The sequence below is a fragment of the Eumetopias jubatus genome, unplaced genomic scaffold (genome assembly GCF_037043125.1).
Source record: "Eumetopias jubatus isolate StellerSeaLion01/CBP00866 unplaced genomic scaffold, mEumJub1_p1.0 scaffold_16, whole genome shotgun sequence".
In the NCBI taxonomy this organism is placed as follows: Eukaryota; Metazoa; Chordata; class Mammalia; order Carnivora; family Otariidae; genus Eumetopias; species Eumetopias jubatus.
The window spans coordinates 17,956,122-17,970,895 of record NW_028274822.1 but is presented as its reverse complement, the minus strand read 5'-3'; the positions used below and the strand labels follow the sequence as shown (position 1 = coordinate 17,970,895).

General features: G+C 43.8%; 1 protein-coding gene across 2 annotated transcripts in view; it reads right to left on the bottom strand.

Annotated features, from left to right (window-relative positions):
• Positions 1-14,774, bottom strand: part of ATP8B1 (ATPase phospholipid transporting 8B1) — a 60,913-nt gene that overhangs the window by 24,805 nt on the left and 21,334 nt on the right. For both annotated transcript variants that reach the window (XM_028102965.2, XM_088019749.1), the window contains 10 exons: positions 14,692-14,753; positions 11,807-11,879; positions 11,628-11,698; positions 9,803-9,885; positions 9,528-9,686; positions 9,277-9,365; positions 6,863-7,053; positions 4,454-4,662; positions 2,545-2,588; positions 1,709-1,865 (listed from right to left, as the gene is read on the bottom strand). In XM_028102965.2, coding sequence (XP_027958766.2) covers positions 1,709-1,865; positions 2,545-2,588; positions 4,454-4,662; positions 6,863-7,053; positions 9,277-9,365; positions 9,528-9,686; positions 9,803-9,885; positions 11,628-11,698; positions 11,807-11,879; positions 14,692-14,753 — 1,138 coding nt within the window. The remainder of the gene's footprint in view (positions 1-1,708; positions 1,866-2,544; positions 2,589-4,453; positions 4,663-6,862; positions 7,054-9,276; positions 9,366-9,527; positions 9,687-9,802; positions 9,886-11,627; positions 11,699-11,806; positions 11,880-14,691; positions 14,754-14,774) is intronic.

Here is a 14,774-nt window from a genome sequence, read left to right as displayed (position 1 = left end):
GTATTAAAGAGGGCACGTTCTGCGTGGAGCACTGGGTGTTATGCACAAACAATGAATCATGGAACACTGCACCAAAAACTAATGATGTACTGTATGGTGATTAACATAACAATAAAAAAATTTAAAGGAAAAAAAAAAGAATTCTGCAAAGGGCTACTGGGTATTTATCCCAAAGATACAAATGTAGGGATCCGAAGGGGTACATGCACCCCAATGTTTATAGCAGCAACATCCACAATAGCCAAGCTATGGAAAGAGCCCAGATGTTCATCGACAGATGAATGGATAAAGAAGATGTGGTGTGTGTACACACACACACACACACACACACACAGAGGAATATTATGCAGCCATCAAAAAAAAAAAACCCGAAATCTTGCCATTTGCAATGACATGGATAGAATTGGAGGGTGTTATGCTGAGCGAAATAAGTCAATCAGAGAAAGACAAGTATCATATGACCTCGCTGATATGAGGAATTCTTAATCTCAGGAAACAAACTGAGGGTTGCTGGAGTTGTCGGGGGTGGGAGGCATGGGGTGGCTGGGTGATAGACATTGGGGAGGGTATGTGCTATGGTGAGCGCTGTGAATTGTGTAAGACTGTTGAATCACAGATCTGTACCTCTGAAACAAATAATACATTATATGTTAAAAAAAAGAAGATAGCAGGAAAGGAAAAATGAAGGTGGGGAAATCAGAGGGGTAGACGAACCATGAGAAACTATGGACTCTGAGAAACAAACTGAGGCTTCTAGAGGGGAGGCGGGTGGGCGGATGGGTTAGCCTGGTGATAGGTCTTAAAGAGGGCACGTATTGAATGGAGCACTGGGTGTTATACGCAAACAATCATGGAACACTACATCAAAAACTAATGATGTAATGTATGGTGACTAACATAACATAATAAAATAAAATTAAAAAAAAAATTCTGCAAACGGGAGGTGCCTGGGTGGCTCAGTCATTAAGCGTCTGCCTTAGGCTCAGATCATGATCCCGAGGTCCTGGGATCGAGCCCCGCATCGGGCTCCCTGCTTAGTGGGAAGTCTGCTTCTCCCTCTGCCCCTCCCCCTGCTCCTGTGCTCTCTCTCTCTCTCTCTCTCTCTGCTCACTCTCAAATAAATAAAATCTTAAAAAAAAAGAAAGAAAGAAAAAAGAATTCTACAAAGGAACCTACAAGTCAGCTTTGCTGGCTCCCATGCAAATATACGTTAATTATGCTCCTTCCAAGGAAAAAGGCACCTTAAATGAGTCCAGGCTCTGGAACACATCTGAATCTAGAAAACAGATTCTCTCTGAAATTATTTTGTAGTAAAGATTGTTCAAGTTCAAAGTCCCCTTATGATCCAGATAAGGCTTGACTCTTCACTCTCAATAAATGTTAAGTAATAACAGGGTGGGAAGACTGATTCTCCTAGTACCATGCTAGAGTCAATCATTTCTCTTAACGATAAGATTTCACTTGCAAAGTGATAAATACATTTGGAGCCATAACTGTGGAGGAGTTGGACATTTTCAGAGACTGAGAGCTGGTTTCGTGCTTTGCCGCCTCATATACCATCAGGGTAGGGGCTCACAAATGTTCATTGCTTGAGCAAGAGACAGACTTGTCAGGCGTACTACTTTTTATGCACTTGAGTGCCAAGCGGGAGCTACCTGTAAACGAAAACACTGCTCCCCGGCATCCGAGATGCCAGAGAAACACTCACCATCAGTGCGATCCACCATGACCGTGTGGCAAACCGCAAGCAGGAAGAAAAACTGTCGAACTTCGGACTCTTTCCCTGACTGGATTTGCTCAATGAGATAGTGGTCATAAAACGCAAGCTTCCCATCAGCAAACATATTCCAGCTAAAATCGACTTGCTGAAAGAAGTGGAGAGAGGAAACAAACACGTGATTTTGAAAACGTCCACGTGGGCTTCACAAAGGACAGGAGCTTGTCTCTGAAACCGAGTCTTTATGGAAAAGTCATCTTGAGATCTTCACACACTCTTTAAGTGTCAAGAGGGCTCACACCTCTCTTAAAACAAAAAGACATCCTGTGGTGGGTTGAATGGTGTCCCCCAAAAAGATAAGTGGAAGTCCTAACCCCTGGTAGCTGTGAGGATGAGCTTATTTGGCAAGAAGGTCTTTGCAGATGTAATCGGGTTAAGATGAGGTCCTACTGGATGAGGCTGGGCACTGATCCCATGACTGGTGTCTTTATAGGAGGAGGGAAGTCTGGACGCAGACACACAGACACCCAGGGAGTGCGCCATGGGACTATGGAAGCAGACATGTAAGTGCTGGGTCCATAAGCCAAGGAACCGCAAGGATTGCAGGCCGTCACCAGAAGCTAGGAGGAGGCAAGGAAGGGTTCTTCCCTAGAACCTGAGGGATCGTGGCCCTGCTGGAAGCTTGATTTCAGACGTCTGGCCTCCAGAGCTGTGAGAGAATGAGTTTCTGTTGTTTTAAGCCACCCATTTTGTGCTACTTTGTTACAGCCATCGTCGTGGGCAACTAATACACACCCGCAAACCCTTCCTTCAACGAAAGGACTCACCTCTATCTTGCTATGACTGTTTTGAGAAGCATCCCGATGGTCTCCTGAGAAACAAACAGGACAAAACAACTTGAGTCCTCATCGGTGTGCAGAGCTCCCTCCCCCCCGTGCTTCGGTTCTATGGGTCTCAGCTGATTTCTGGACAGCCTTCAAGTTTAGAACGGTTTTCACATTTTTCAAGAGTTGTGAAAACAAAATAATACCTAACAAAGAAGAAAATCTGATGCAAACGATATATGGCCTGCAAAGGCTCAAATGCTTTCTACCTGGCTCTTTACAGAAGTTTGCCGACCTCCAGTCTAGAGGTTCAAATACTAGTGCCTCTGTCCCTCTACACCGCGTCCTCCTCTGGGGCCAGACTCCTGTCCCTTGAAGTGCTTTCCTTACCCCCCGGCTCTAAAGGGACTGCCCCCATGCACATGAGAACCACTTCCTTAACCCCCCAGGATCCCACCACCTTCCTCACAGTCCCCCACGTCAGAGATGCTCCGTATGTGAAAACACATTCACGGGATAGTTTTCTACAAGGAAAAAGCACACAGCGTTCTTAAGGCTCTTTTAAAAAAATCGTGTTAAGTGGGTGCCTGGTTAGCTCAGTCAGATAAGCATCTGACTCTTTTTTTTTTTTTTTTTAGATTTATTTATTTATTTGAGAAAAAGAGAGAGAGAGAGCACACGGTGGGGTGGCAGAGGGAGAGGGAGAGAAGGAGGGAGGGAGAGTCCTTCAAGCAAACTCCCTGCTGAGCACAGAGCCCGACACGGGGCTTGATCCCAGGATCCTGAGATGATGACCTGAACTGAAACCAAGAGTCGGCCGCTTAACCGACTGAGCCATCCAGGAGCCCCACGTCCAACTGTTGATTTTGGCTGGAGTCGTGACTTGGGTGGTGGGACTGAGCTGCACATCGAGCTCTGTGCTCAGCATGGAGTCTACTTATGCCTCTCCCTCTGCTCCTTCCCCCCGCTTGTGCGCTCTCTCAAATAAATAAATAAAATCTCTTTAAAAAGGAATTAAAAATTGTATTAAGTCTTTATTTAAAAGTTAGAGCATTCTGATTGAATACAGTATTAGCCTTAACATTATTTATAAATACACAGCGTATTTCAGAACATGAGAATGGAAATCAACTTTTTCAAAATAATTATGGGGAAATACATATAAAATTCACCACTTTAACCATTTTTTAAAAACATTTTATTTATTTATTTGACAGAGAGAGAGAGAGGACAAGATGTGCAGCATCGCCCCCACCCGCTCCAGAGCTCGTTCATCTGGTAAAGCTGAAACTCAGGACTCATTAAACAATACCTGCCCATCCTCCCCTCCCCCCAGCCCCTGGCAGCCACCCATTCCACTTCCTGTGTAAATTTGACTGCTCTAGGGCCTCATATACATGGATTCATACTGTATGTGTCCTTCCGTGACTGGGTTATTTCACTGAGCCTAGTGTCCTCCAGGCTCATCCATGGGATAGCGTGTGTCACAACCGTCTCCTTTTCAAGACTAACACTCCGGCGTATGTGGAGACCACATTTTATCCACTCATCCACTGATGGACACTTGGGTTGCTTCCACACTTTAGCTATTGTGAGTAACGCTGGTATGAACATATTAGTGCACATCTCTCTCCCAGTCCCTGCTTTGGGTTCTTTTGGGTTTACACCAAGAAGTGGCACTGTTGGATCACACGGTAACTTCCTGTTTAAATTTTTGAGGAATGTGTGCCTGTTTCTGACCGCTGACCTCTCCCACTCCCCTAACCCTCTGTTCCCGATGCCACCAGCGAAGCCGCCTCCGAACTCAGCCCAGAATGGCCACGAGGGCTGGGCTCGGGGATGGCACCAGCAATTCTGGGAAGGCGGGCCCTGGTCACAGAGGCCTGGAGACCGAGTACCGGCTTCCACTCACCATATATTTGCCCACTGATGCAGCACTTCTTAAAGGTCATGATATTTTGTGTGAGCGTCCCTGTCTTATCTGAGAACACGTAATGGATCTGGCCGAGCTGCTCGTTCAGCGTGGTGGTTCTCGCCTTTGCGGGCGTGTCCTTCTCAGGATAGTACATCTGCAGGTCCCAGTTTATGAAGTAACTCTGTCCAAGACGGATCACTTCCACACTAGGAAGACAAGACGAAAGGTTACTTTGGGTGGCGCTCTCAGATCCGAGAGGCAGGTAGCAGGCTTTATCTTCACGTGCGTGCACAGGAACGAGCTGCTCATCCGCAGAAAGACAAGCCATGTGGAGTCTATGTGCCCAGTCTCTGGGTTCTCCTGACCAGACACATCTTTCTCCAGCCTTGTTCGGTGATTTCTCACTCACTCCTGAGTATGTCTGAGCCTCAGCACATGGCCCTGTGGGACCGGTGACATGGTGACGATGTGGCAATCCCTACTCTCTTTTGTCTCATTCCCATGGCACTCGGGACAACTGGATAAGGCTGTGCTCCTAATCAGAGGTGAGGGTCCACCAGGTTACAGGCCCTATGTGCTCACAAGTAGGCCCTAGCGCTTTTGGTAAGTAACTCATACGTTGTGATTCCACACTGTGAAAAAGCATAGTTTTTCTTCCCCTAAATTCTTACAAAGTTAAAGAATGTCCCAAATAAGATATTCTCAAAGAATCATCTTAATTTTAAAACTCTAAGGGATTAAATATATCTCAGTTATAAGGAAGCTGTTTAAATATTCAGCCAATGTTGAGTGGGCAAAAGATGTCTTTATAATAAATTAAAGAGAGGGAAAAAGAACTCTTTCCCTCGCCCTATAAATATTTCCTGAGTGCCTACTATGTACAGACATAGGAGGCCACATCAGCAAACAAAACAGACGAAATCCCTGCAGAACATCAAAGCAGGGAAGATGAAGACCAACAGGGAACGGAAGTGACATTTAAGATAGAGTGGGTCAGGAAAGGCCAGCGTGACAGGGGCATGTTCGAGCAGAGGCCTGAAGGAAATCAAAGAGCAGCCATGTAGATAAGAGGGAAAAACATTCCAGGCAAAGACCAGAGCAGGTGCAAAGGCTCTGTGGCAGGTACTGGCACCACACTGAGGAGTAGCAAGGGGGCTGGAGTTGAGGAAGCCTAAGGAGGGGGAGGAGGTACAGGAGGTGATGGGGTGGGGAGAACCAGACCACGCCGGGCCTTGTGGGTCATAGGGTGGCCTCAATAATGAATTTATCCTGAAGGAAATGGAAAGCTCCCGTAGGGTAGAAAACAAAGCAGAATGACCTGATCCGACTTATGCTCTAGAAGGACCTTCATTTTCAAGAGAAATAAGGAAATCACATTAATCACATGACATGACTTTTTAAAACCGAAACTGACACACACAGTTTATTTTATACCACACAGTTTTAAACAAAATAATCTGTTTAGTAGCTCCCTCAACAAAGGTTAAAACTCATCTCAGTTTTTTGTTTTTTGTTTTTTTAAGTGACTGCAAACACATGGCTCCCCAGGGCTCTATTCATGGTAAAAGAAGAGCAGTAACTACGTATAATAAGATTACAAAGAAAACAAATGCACATATAATAAAATTAAAATAAAACAAGTACTTCTAATTATACAAGTATATGTGATCTTTATGTCTCTGGGCTGTTACTTAATTGGCACTTAGAGGAGACTCTGGCTGCTGAGTATGTTCCAAGACACAACTCTCCTTCCAGTGGTCTAAAATCCAACTGATGAATGAAGCAAACCTTGATATTAAAGAAGGAAAGAAGTGAACAAGGAAGGAATCTCACCAAGCAAGTCATCACCACTTGTCAGAGACAGGACCCTGCCTCCTCTATTGTGGTTGAGACTGAGATGAGAAACAGAACATTTTGAGAGGCTGACAGAGGCCAGGGAGAAGGGCATTCCCACTGGAAAGCAGTGGCAAGCAAGCATTTTATAAGCAACGGATGTGCCGGGTGGTAATAAGGAAGACCCAGCTCAGAGATTAGGAAGGCTCCTGAAAAGGAAAACAAGTTTTCCCATGACATTGGAAATCTCCACCTTTTCCCAAGGCCCCTTCTGAAGCCTGGGCTCTGAAGTCCCTTGAGAAGGAATCTTACCAAGTGGGTGACTTCTGAACTCTGGTGGTCTCATCTGCAAAGTAGTCAAGATACAAGGTGCTGTGCCTGGCACAGAGCAGACACTCCAATCTGAATTTCCTTTCCCTCTATTACCCCCAATCCTGAAATGAACATTATTTTCTTACTTGTTCTTTATGGCCTCAAAGGCCAACAATTACTGATAGAAATGAAGGTGCAAAGTTGGGAAAATGTACGACATACTTCCCTTAAAGCGGAAGGCCAAAGAGGGGAGAGCCTTACCTGACATAGAGAGAGATGGGCACCATGGTGTTTAGAATAATGATGTAGCCCCAGAAATTGAGGAATCCACGGTAGGAGGGTGTATAGTCTTCTCCATCATAGAGGTACCAAGAATAATTGCCAACTTGAGCTTCCCAGTAAGCATGGCCAATGGCAAGACCCGCAGAAACCAGGATGAGAACAACAAAGATCTAGAAGACATGAAACATTTAAGTGTATTTGGAAGACCGATTGCCAACTCCCAGAATGTCACAGATGCTAATTAACCTTACTCAATACTTTGCATGTTAATGATAATTTAGTAGTCTGTAAAAACAACACACTTAAAAGAAAAACGGCACCATCAGGATGCTTTGAAAGCCTATTTGAGTTCTATCATTGACTGATCTATCCTACAGAACACATCTAGGTACAGTTTTGTCCCCAAAGCTATAGTTTGAAAGAGAAAGTGGTGTCTTATATTCAAATCTTTAAACATCCTCATATGACAGGGCATTTGATCCATGGCTTTTAGTTTGAATAATATTGTACTGTTTGGGGAAGGTATCTCAGCATGAAATAATTTCAAACAATGCTGACTTGGGATGCTTACAGAAAATATTTGATGGAAATAAGTTTTAAAAGAGAAGTTAAGGGAATTTCACCCAGATTTGGGTAATTATTCCTGAAGGTTTAATTATCACTTCAAGTTTAAGATCACCTAAAAAGCGGCACAGTAAGTATATCCTGTTAGGAAAATTATGAGGATACACTTAGGGGATGAAAAGTCCACTGTCCTCGTAGTATTTGGATATTTATGGGTAGGAATACAATTTCCAAGGACATATTTAAATTTCTGGACACAGTTTCCAAAAGTGCTATATCTCAAAACCACTACAGCACAAAGAACTCATTGTGAGTACTTTGGCCATAACTAGGACAATGACATGGAAGACGCACTTGAAAAGTTCAAAGTTTTCATGAAATGTGGTATCAGAGAAAAAAGAATTGCTTCTTAAATTAGTATATTACTTTTATATGACTTTAAATATGTATATGTAAAGTACTGTAAGTTTTAGAAGTCCCTAAAAGTTTATGTATTCAAATTAAACTAAATACTTGGGCAAAAATGAATTCTCATTGGGAAATCAGAGGACTGCCTAATATTTGCGGCCAGGACTGAGATGCTATCCTTAAACGACTTGCTTGCAAGGTTGGCCTTTGGCTGGCATCTGGGAACTTAGTTTTGGAAGGGTTTCCTTATTCCTTATTACCTGATAAGAATGGCTCTTTGTGCCTGTTTGTGTAAAACAATATGGCTTATGCCGACCACTTGCATTCCTTCAGGGAATCTGGAATTGTAGTACATGCCTGGCAGATGATGCCTATGTGACCAGATCCCAATAAAAGCCCAGGCACAGAGTCTCCAATGAGCTTCCCTGGTATGGACAACATTTCACATAGGCTGTCACAAACTGTGGCTCAGGGAATTAAGTGTGTCTTGCCGTGTGACCCTCCTGGGAGAGGACTCTTGGAAACTGGCACCTGGCTTCCTCCAGACTCTGACTCATGGGCCTTTTGCCTTTGCTGATCTTGCTTTGTAATAAGTTACAGTAAGTCATAGCTATGGGGGCAACTAGATGCTCCATTCTATGAGTCCTCTTAGTGAATCACCAAACCTGGGGGTGGTCTCAGAGACCCCTCAACACCTTTTATTTAGCCTTGCCTTTTATGTAGACTTATACAGTATATATGTCAAGGGAAAAAGTTTGCTTTTAAGAGAACTACCCCTTGGGGAAATTAATAGCAGTAAAGTCAACCCTATATTGACTCTAGGAGCCCAGTCCCATGAACTTATCTTGGGCTCCCTGGTTTTCCAACTAGTCACTCTAGTTAACGAAATACTCAAGCACTCTGGGCGCCTGGGTGGCTCAGTTGGTTAAGCAACTGCCTTCGGCTCAGGTCATGATCCTGGAGTCCCGGGATCGAGTCCCGCATCGGGCTCCCTGCTCAGCGGGGAGTCTGCTTCTCCCTCTGACCCTCCCCCCTCTCATGTGGTCTCTCTCTCTCTCATTCTCTCTCTCTCAAATAAATAAATAAAATCTTTAAAAGAAATAAAAATCTTTAAAAAAAAGTCTCTCTTTCCCTTTCCCCCTCTCCCCTGCACTCTCTCTCTCTCTAAAAAAAAAAAAAAAGCACTCAGAGGCCCCTACAACTGGAATTTCCATTCTCAAAAGGATTCTCCTATTAGAGGTATGGCATTTCTGAGAAGAAGTAAGAGAGTCCTCTCTCTCCCACCCAGCCTTGGGACACCGCACGCATTCTTCTACTTGGCTTGCAGAGGTACGATCTCTCTGCACAAGAAAACCATACAACAACATTACAGCAAAAGACAGCAGTCTAGCCTCTTATCTACTGAAACAGAAAATATGTACCGTATAAACCATGTAGTTCATCAAGTAATCAATTTTAGTTCTTTTAAATCTGGTTTTCCCACTATTCTTCATTATTTTAGTGTCAGCACCTAAAAATGGAAAATTCAATACGATCAATAGTTGGGAAAATCAATTCACGGTCATGTCAATAAAATTACTTTTCCTTTGATTTCGATGGAGAATGAAAAGAACAATCCCTTCCTTTAAATCTTAAAAGCACATATCAATTTCCCAAGAAACTCTGAAATTACCTGCAAAAATGACCAATCCATGGCAGAAATCCGTGTTCCTAATTACACAGCCACGTAACAAAATTTTATCTGCATCCAGAGGAAAACTTCTGTTTCTCCAAAACAGTGTTCCTGTAAACTTATCTAGCCGATTATTGGGTTCTTCACATTCAATAAAACCTTTAGAAAAATATGACTCACATAAATACTCACATACGAAAGATTTTCTGGTTTTAATTAATTGGGACTGAGTTGAGCAACAAATTTAAAACAAAGTAAGACATGTTTGCACAAACCATCAAATGTCGTCAGTGAATTTTCTCTTTGGAGATACTGGTGTGTGATTTCAAGCGCCATTTTGAACTTTAGATTGGTTTCTCTAAAGGGAGAGGAAAAGAAAATTAAATGAATAAAATTTGGAGCTCGAACAGGAATATAAGAAAAACTGTACGAAGTAACATTTGGTATACCTGGAAGCAAAAGCTAGATCATTAGCTTTTCTGATTTTCAAACTCTGTTTGCCTTGGAACTTTGGGTTTAGTGAGATTTCCCAAACTACAGAAAAACTTCTGACTTGGGAAATGTTGGTCCCCTTCGTTGTTTAAGTGGGCCAGTATGGTTGGGACAGAGGCATCTACAAGCTTCCTGTCCTCCTTCTTACTAACTTAGCTTTCGCCACTAGCCTAGACTATCAAATTGCTATTTAAAAACTTAGCTCCTAGGGCTGCCTGGGTGGTTCAGTCGGCCGAGCGTTGGACTCTTGACGATCTCAGGGTCATGGGACCGAGCCCTGCATTGGGCTCCATGTTCAGCGCAGAGTCTGCTTGAGATTCTCTCCTCTGACCCTTACCCCTCCCTTTGCTTGTGCTCTCTCTCGAAAAGAAACAAATAGGGGCGCCTGGGTGGCTCAGTCATTAAGCGTCTGCCTTCGGCTCAGGTCATGGTCCCAGGGTCCTGGGATCAAGCCCCACGTCGGGCTCCCTGCTCAGCGGGAAGCCTGCTTCTCCCTCTCCCACTCCCCCTGCTTGTTTTCCCTCTCTTACTGTCTCTCTCTCTCTGTCAAATAAATAAAATCTTTAAAAAAAAAATAAAACAAAAAAAATTTTTTAAACTTAGCTTCTAATATTTAATCGCACTAAGATGATTCTACAAGACATATTTGTTACAGAAAGTGTTTGGATTCTGTCAACCTATTCTTTTCCAGAGTGAATAACTGGATTTTATCTTTGAAAGATAATCCTACCCAGGAAAGGAGGTGGGAAACTTGCCGCCCCTCCCCCCCCCACCCCCCCCCACCCCCGTACATGGCATTTCCCACCCACAGAGCAAGGAAGGCGCATGTTCTGGAAAAAGGAGAGTCGGGCTGGGCTCTTGGGTGCTGGACGGCAATACTGCCTTTACAGGCTGGACGTCCTTTTGTGGGCTCCGTGAACACTGACTCTGGGATTCCCCTATATTCAGACGCTGACCTGCCCTCAACCTTCCCGTTCTGTTTGTTCTGACAGGGTATGTTGGGATTTGCTACCTTTGGAAAGCTTTAGAGGCTCTCACTCATGGGAATAATGGCTGTTTTACAGGTAAGACTGATCAACTGACTAATTTATAGCACAAAGACAGACCTAGTTTCCCTAAGATGATTTCAGCTCCCTGCAGAGATTAAATGAGCTAATACGTAACGCTAATGCAACATAGCAGGCACTCAATAAATGCATTCAAAACTGGTCAAAAGCAGAACATTCTTCTAAGTGGTAGCGTTGAACCAACAAAGGGAAAATCCAAAATTGCCTACTGACAAGTACTTTAAAAAGCTGTTTTTTCTGAAATAGCTTATATTGATAGTCATTCGTATGTGTCTGCACACTTCTCAGCTGCTTACAAAGAGCTCAGGCATTGACCCTTTTATCTTCCCTCAAAGCTGGGGGGAGGGCAGGTTTGAGAGCCCCTCTTTACAGATGGAATTGGAGAAAAGAGACATTGGTCCACTAGGGACACTGCTGGACAGCCAGCAAGTGCTGGAGGCAGGGCCAGATCTCAGGGCTCCTTTTCATGATGCAATTTTCAACGGAATGAATGTGCCTTCAAAGGTCAGCCTTAAAACAGGCCTGGCAAAGACCCACTTACCCATCCAGTTCAGCTGTTTCAACGTAGCAGAGGCTGTTGGGCTCAGAGCTGGACAGCAGGAGGATGTCAGCCTGTTCGAAACAAAACACACCGGTAACACAAGAGATCCCCAAGGCAAAACTGAGCACCAGAGCAGCTGGGAGGATAAGAGATGAGGGATGCAGGGCTTATTCACTTACCGGAATAAAATCATTTTTTTTCAGACGAATGACATCTCCAACTTGAATCTCTTTCCACTTGGCAACTTTGAATCTAAATATTAAAAATAATGACAGTTTATTGGCTTTTTCAAAGTTACCGGCAAAGGATTTGGAATTATTCTTTCTAGAAGCCAATGATTCTGGGGAAAACGTGAATTTCACAGAGAAAAGCATTCCTGAAAGTTCAGCCATCAAATGATGAAACCACATTAAGAGGTCATGGGAATTACAGTATCCTCTAAAGGAATGGTCCATGGGGACCATTTGGATGTGTTCTTTCCTATGTCACGATACCTGGCACCTCCCTTGTTTTTGCTCTTGTCCTGTATTCCTACCTCTCTTGTTCTCCTCTCTCCTCTGGCTTGTCCACCACCTGCCCAGGATGCAGGTCCCAGGTGGTCCCGGGGCCGGGACTGAGCATTCTGGCTCCCACACGGGCCACCTGGAATCCTCTTGGAACTTTAGAACGTGCCTCCTCCCTATTGTGTAAATTACCTTTCCAAGGAGTGTGTCGCACTTTCGTAAGTCTACTAAGGACACTGATAAAATGCAAAATTAAATAAGAAGAGGACTAGTTTCAGTCTTAAATTTCATAGGAAATAACCATTTAAATGTCTAAGAAATCGGGGCGCCTGGGTGGCTCAGTCGTTAAGCGTCTGCCCTCGGCTCAGATCATGATCCCAGGGTCCTGGGATCGAGCCCCGCATCGGGCTCCCTGCTCTGCGGGAGTCTGCTTCTCCCTCTCCCACTCCCCCTGCTTGGGAGTTCCTGCTCTCGCTCGCTCTCTGTCAAATAAATAAAATCTTTGAAAAACATAAAAAATATATAAAAAAGGCTAACAAATCAACATCTTTTTTAAACATCTTTTAAAACACAGTAGTCTGTTTTAAAGATGTTCACATATAGAAAAGGTATCCCTAATAGATATTGTGAATCTATCACAACTAATAAACTTAATTTTTTTGGAGGCAGAAATCCAATTACCATGTGTGTCCTCCCATTAATTCATGGATAAGAGAGACCTGGAGTTGAAAGTATATTTTTCTTTTCAATTTAAAATACATTTTAAATATATGGCTATACACCAGTTTCACCAATTTATTAGAATTTAACACACGATTCTTGGGCGCCTGGGTGCCTCAGATGGTTAAGCGTCTGCCTTCGGCTCAGGTCATGATGCCAGGGTCCTGGGATCAAGTCCCGCATCGGGCTCCCTGCTCCTTGGGAGCCTGCTTCTCCCTCTGCCTCTCATGAATAAATAAATAAAATCTTAAAAAAAAAATTACACGATTCTTAGGATTAAAAAAAACTTGGCTCATCTTTCAATACATGAAATGGTGGTTTACATGTCAGTATCTGTAAAACTGTAAATTACAATTTGCATATGAGTGTCAAATTATAAACGAACAAGAACCTTCTTGTCACGGCTCTCTGGGGGAATGAGAGGCAATTCTGTTGAATCCTTCCACTGCGACACGTAGTTTCCCCTTGGGAGGTCGCACTGCCCTCCCCACAAGGTCCGAGTCCCCACACAGGCTTAACCCTCCTCCAGGGGGAGCTGGGGCCACAGCCCTACCAGATATGCACCCTGACCCCCAAATCCAAGGCCACTCAGAGCTACTCTTCACCAGTCGAGTTAACCAGGCTGTGGCCTATTGCCAGGGTAGTGCGGGCTGGCTGTGAATCTTACCACTCTCCATGACAGTGATTCTAAGTGATTTGAAAGGTAGCCTTCCGAAGAGAATCCATTTGTTTGGGAAGGAAAAAAAGCCATCCAAACAGATTGACGTAGTCTATATGAAAATTAGACACAGTGGAACTGTGCCTATAAATCACCTTCTCTTTCTCAGGGTCAACACCCAAAAAAGTCTTTGAATTGGGCCTTCAGACTATTCTTTTCTTTCTTTTTTAGTGAAGTGTAATTGATATATAATATCCTACAGTTTCAGGTGTACATCACAGTGATTTGGCATTGTCTTAGTCACTATTTTTAGCACCTGACTTTGTGGTTCTGCCTCCAGGCGCTTGCTCAAAAAAACCACTCATTACTGGTCTGTGAGTTGGCACGTTGGTCACAGTTGACAATGTTTATTTAACATTTATGGAGCACTTTTGGTGTGTTGGAGGCTCTGATGGACCAAAAAAAAAAAAAAACCCCACAAAAAACAAAAAACAAAAACCCAACCAAATACCATCAGGACAGTCTCCCTGAGAAACTTAACAGTTCAGGACAGAAGATGAGACACCAATAATTCTAATACAAGTCAGGCCATAATAAGAGAGAGGAAAGCAAAATGCTCTGAAAACACAGTGAAGGGAGAAATCACTTGAGCTGGAGAATCAGGAAAGGGTCAAGATGTTTGGGCGAAATCCTGAACACACAAGTTTGGGAACAGCAAAGATGGGAGCTCCAGGCCGAAGGAGTAAACAGTGTAAACAGTGCGGGGGCTCCTGGGGGGCTCAGTAGGTTAAGGGTCTGCCTTCGGCTCAGGTCATGATCCCAGGGTCCGGGGATCGAATCCCACATCAGGCTCCTTGCTCAGCGGGGAGCCTGCTTCTCCCTCTGCCCTTCCCCCTGCTCATTCTCTCTCTCAAATAAATAATAAATAAAAGCTTTAATAAAATAAACAAACAGTGCTGATACCGTAGGGCCCAAAGGCAAGCACGTATAATCCAACTTGGCTATAGCCTTTGGGTCATGAGAAGAGGACCAAGTCTTAGTAAATTCACAGAGACCCTTACAGTGAAAAGGCCGTTGGGCTGACTGCCTTATAGTTCAGAAGAGTTGTCTCTAAATATGTTTCTAGACATAGTAATCCACTCTATCCCTGTAACCAAGTAACAAATTAAGGAAGGCACAGTACCTGCCATCCTTAATGACTTCACATGTCCTATTATTGATTTCATTATCCATTTTATGGCGAGCCTTTAGAAGAGAGGAGGAGAA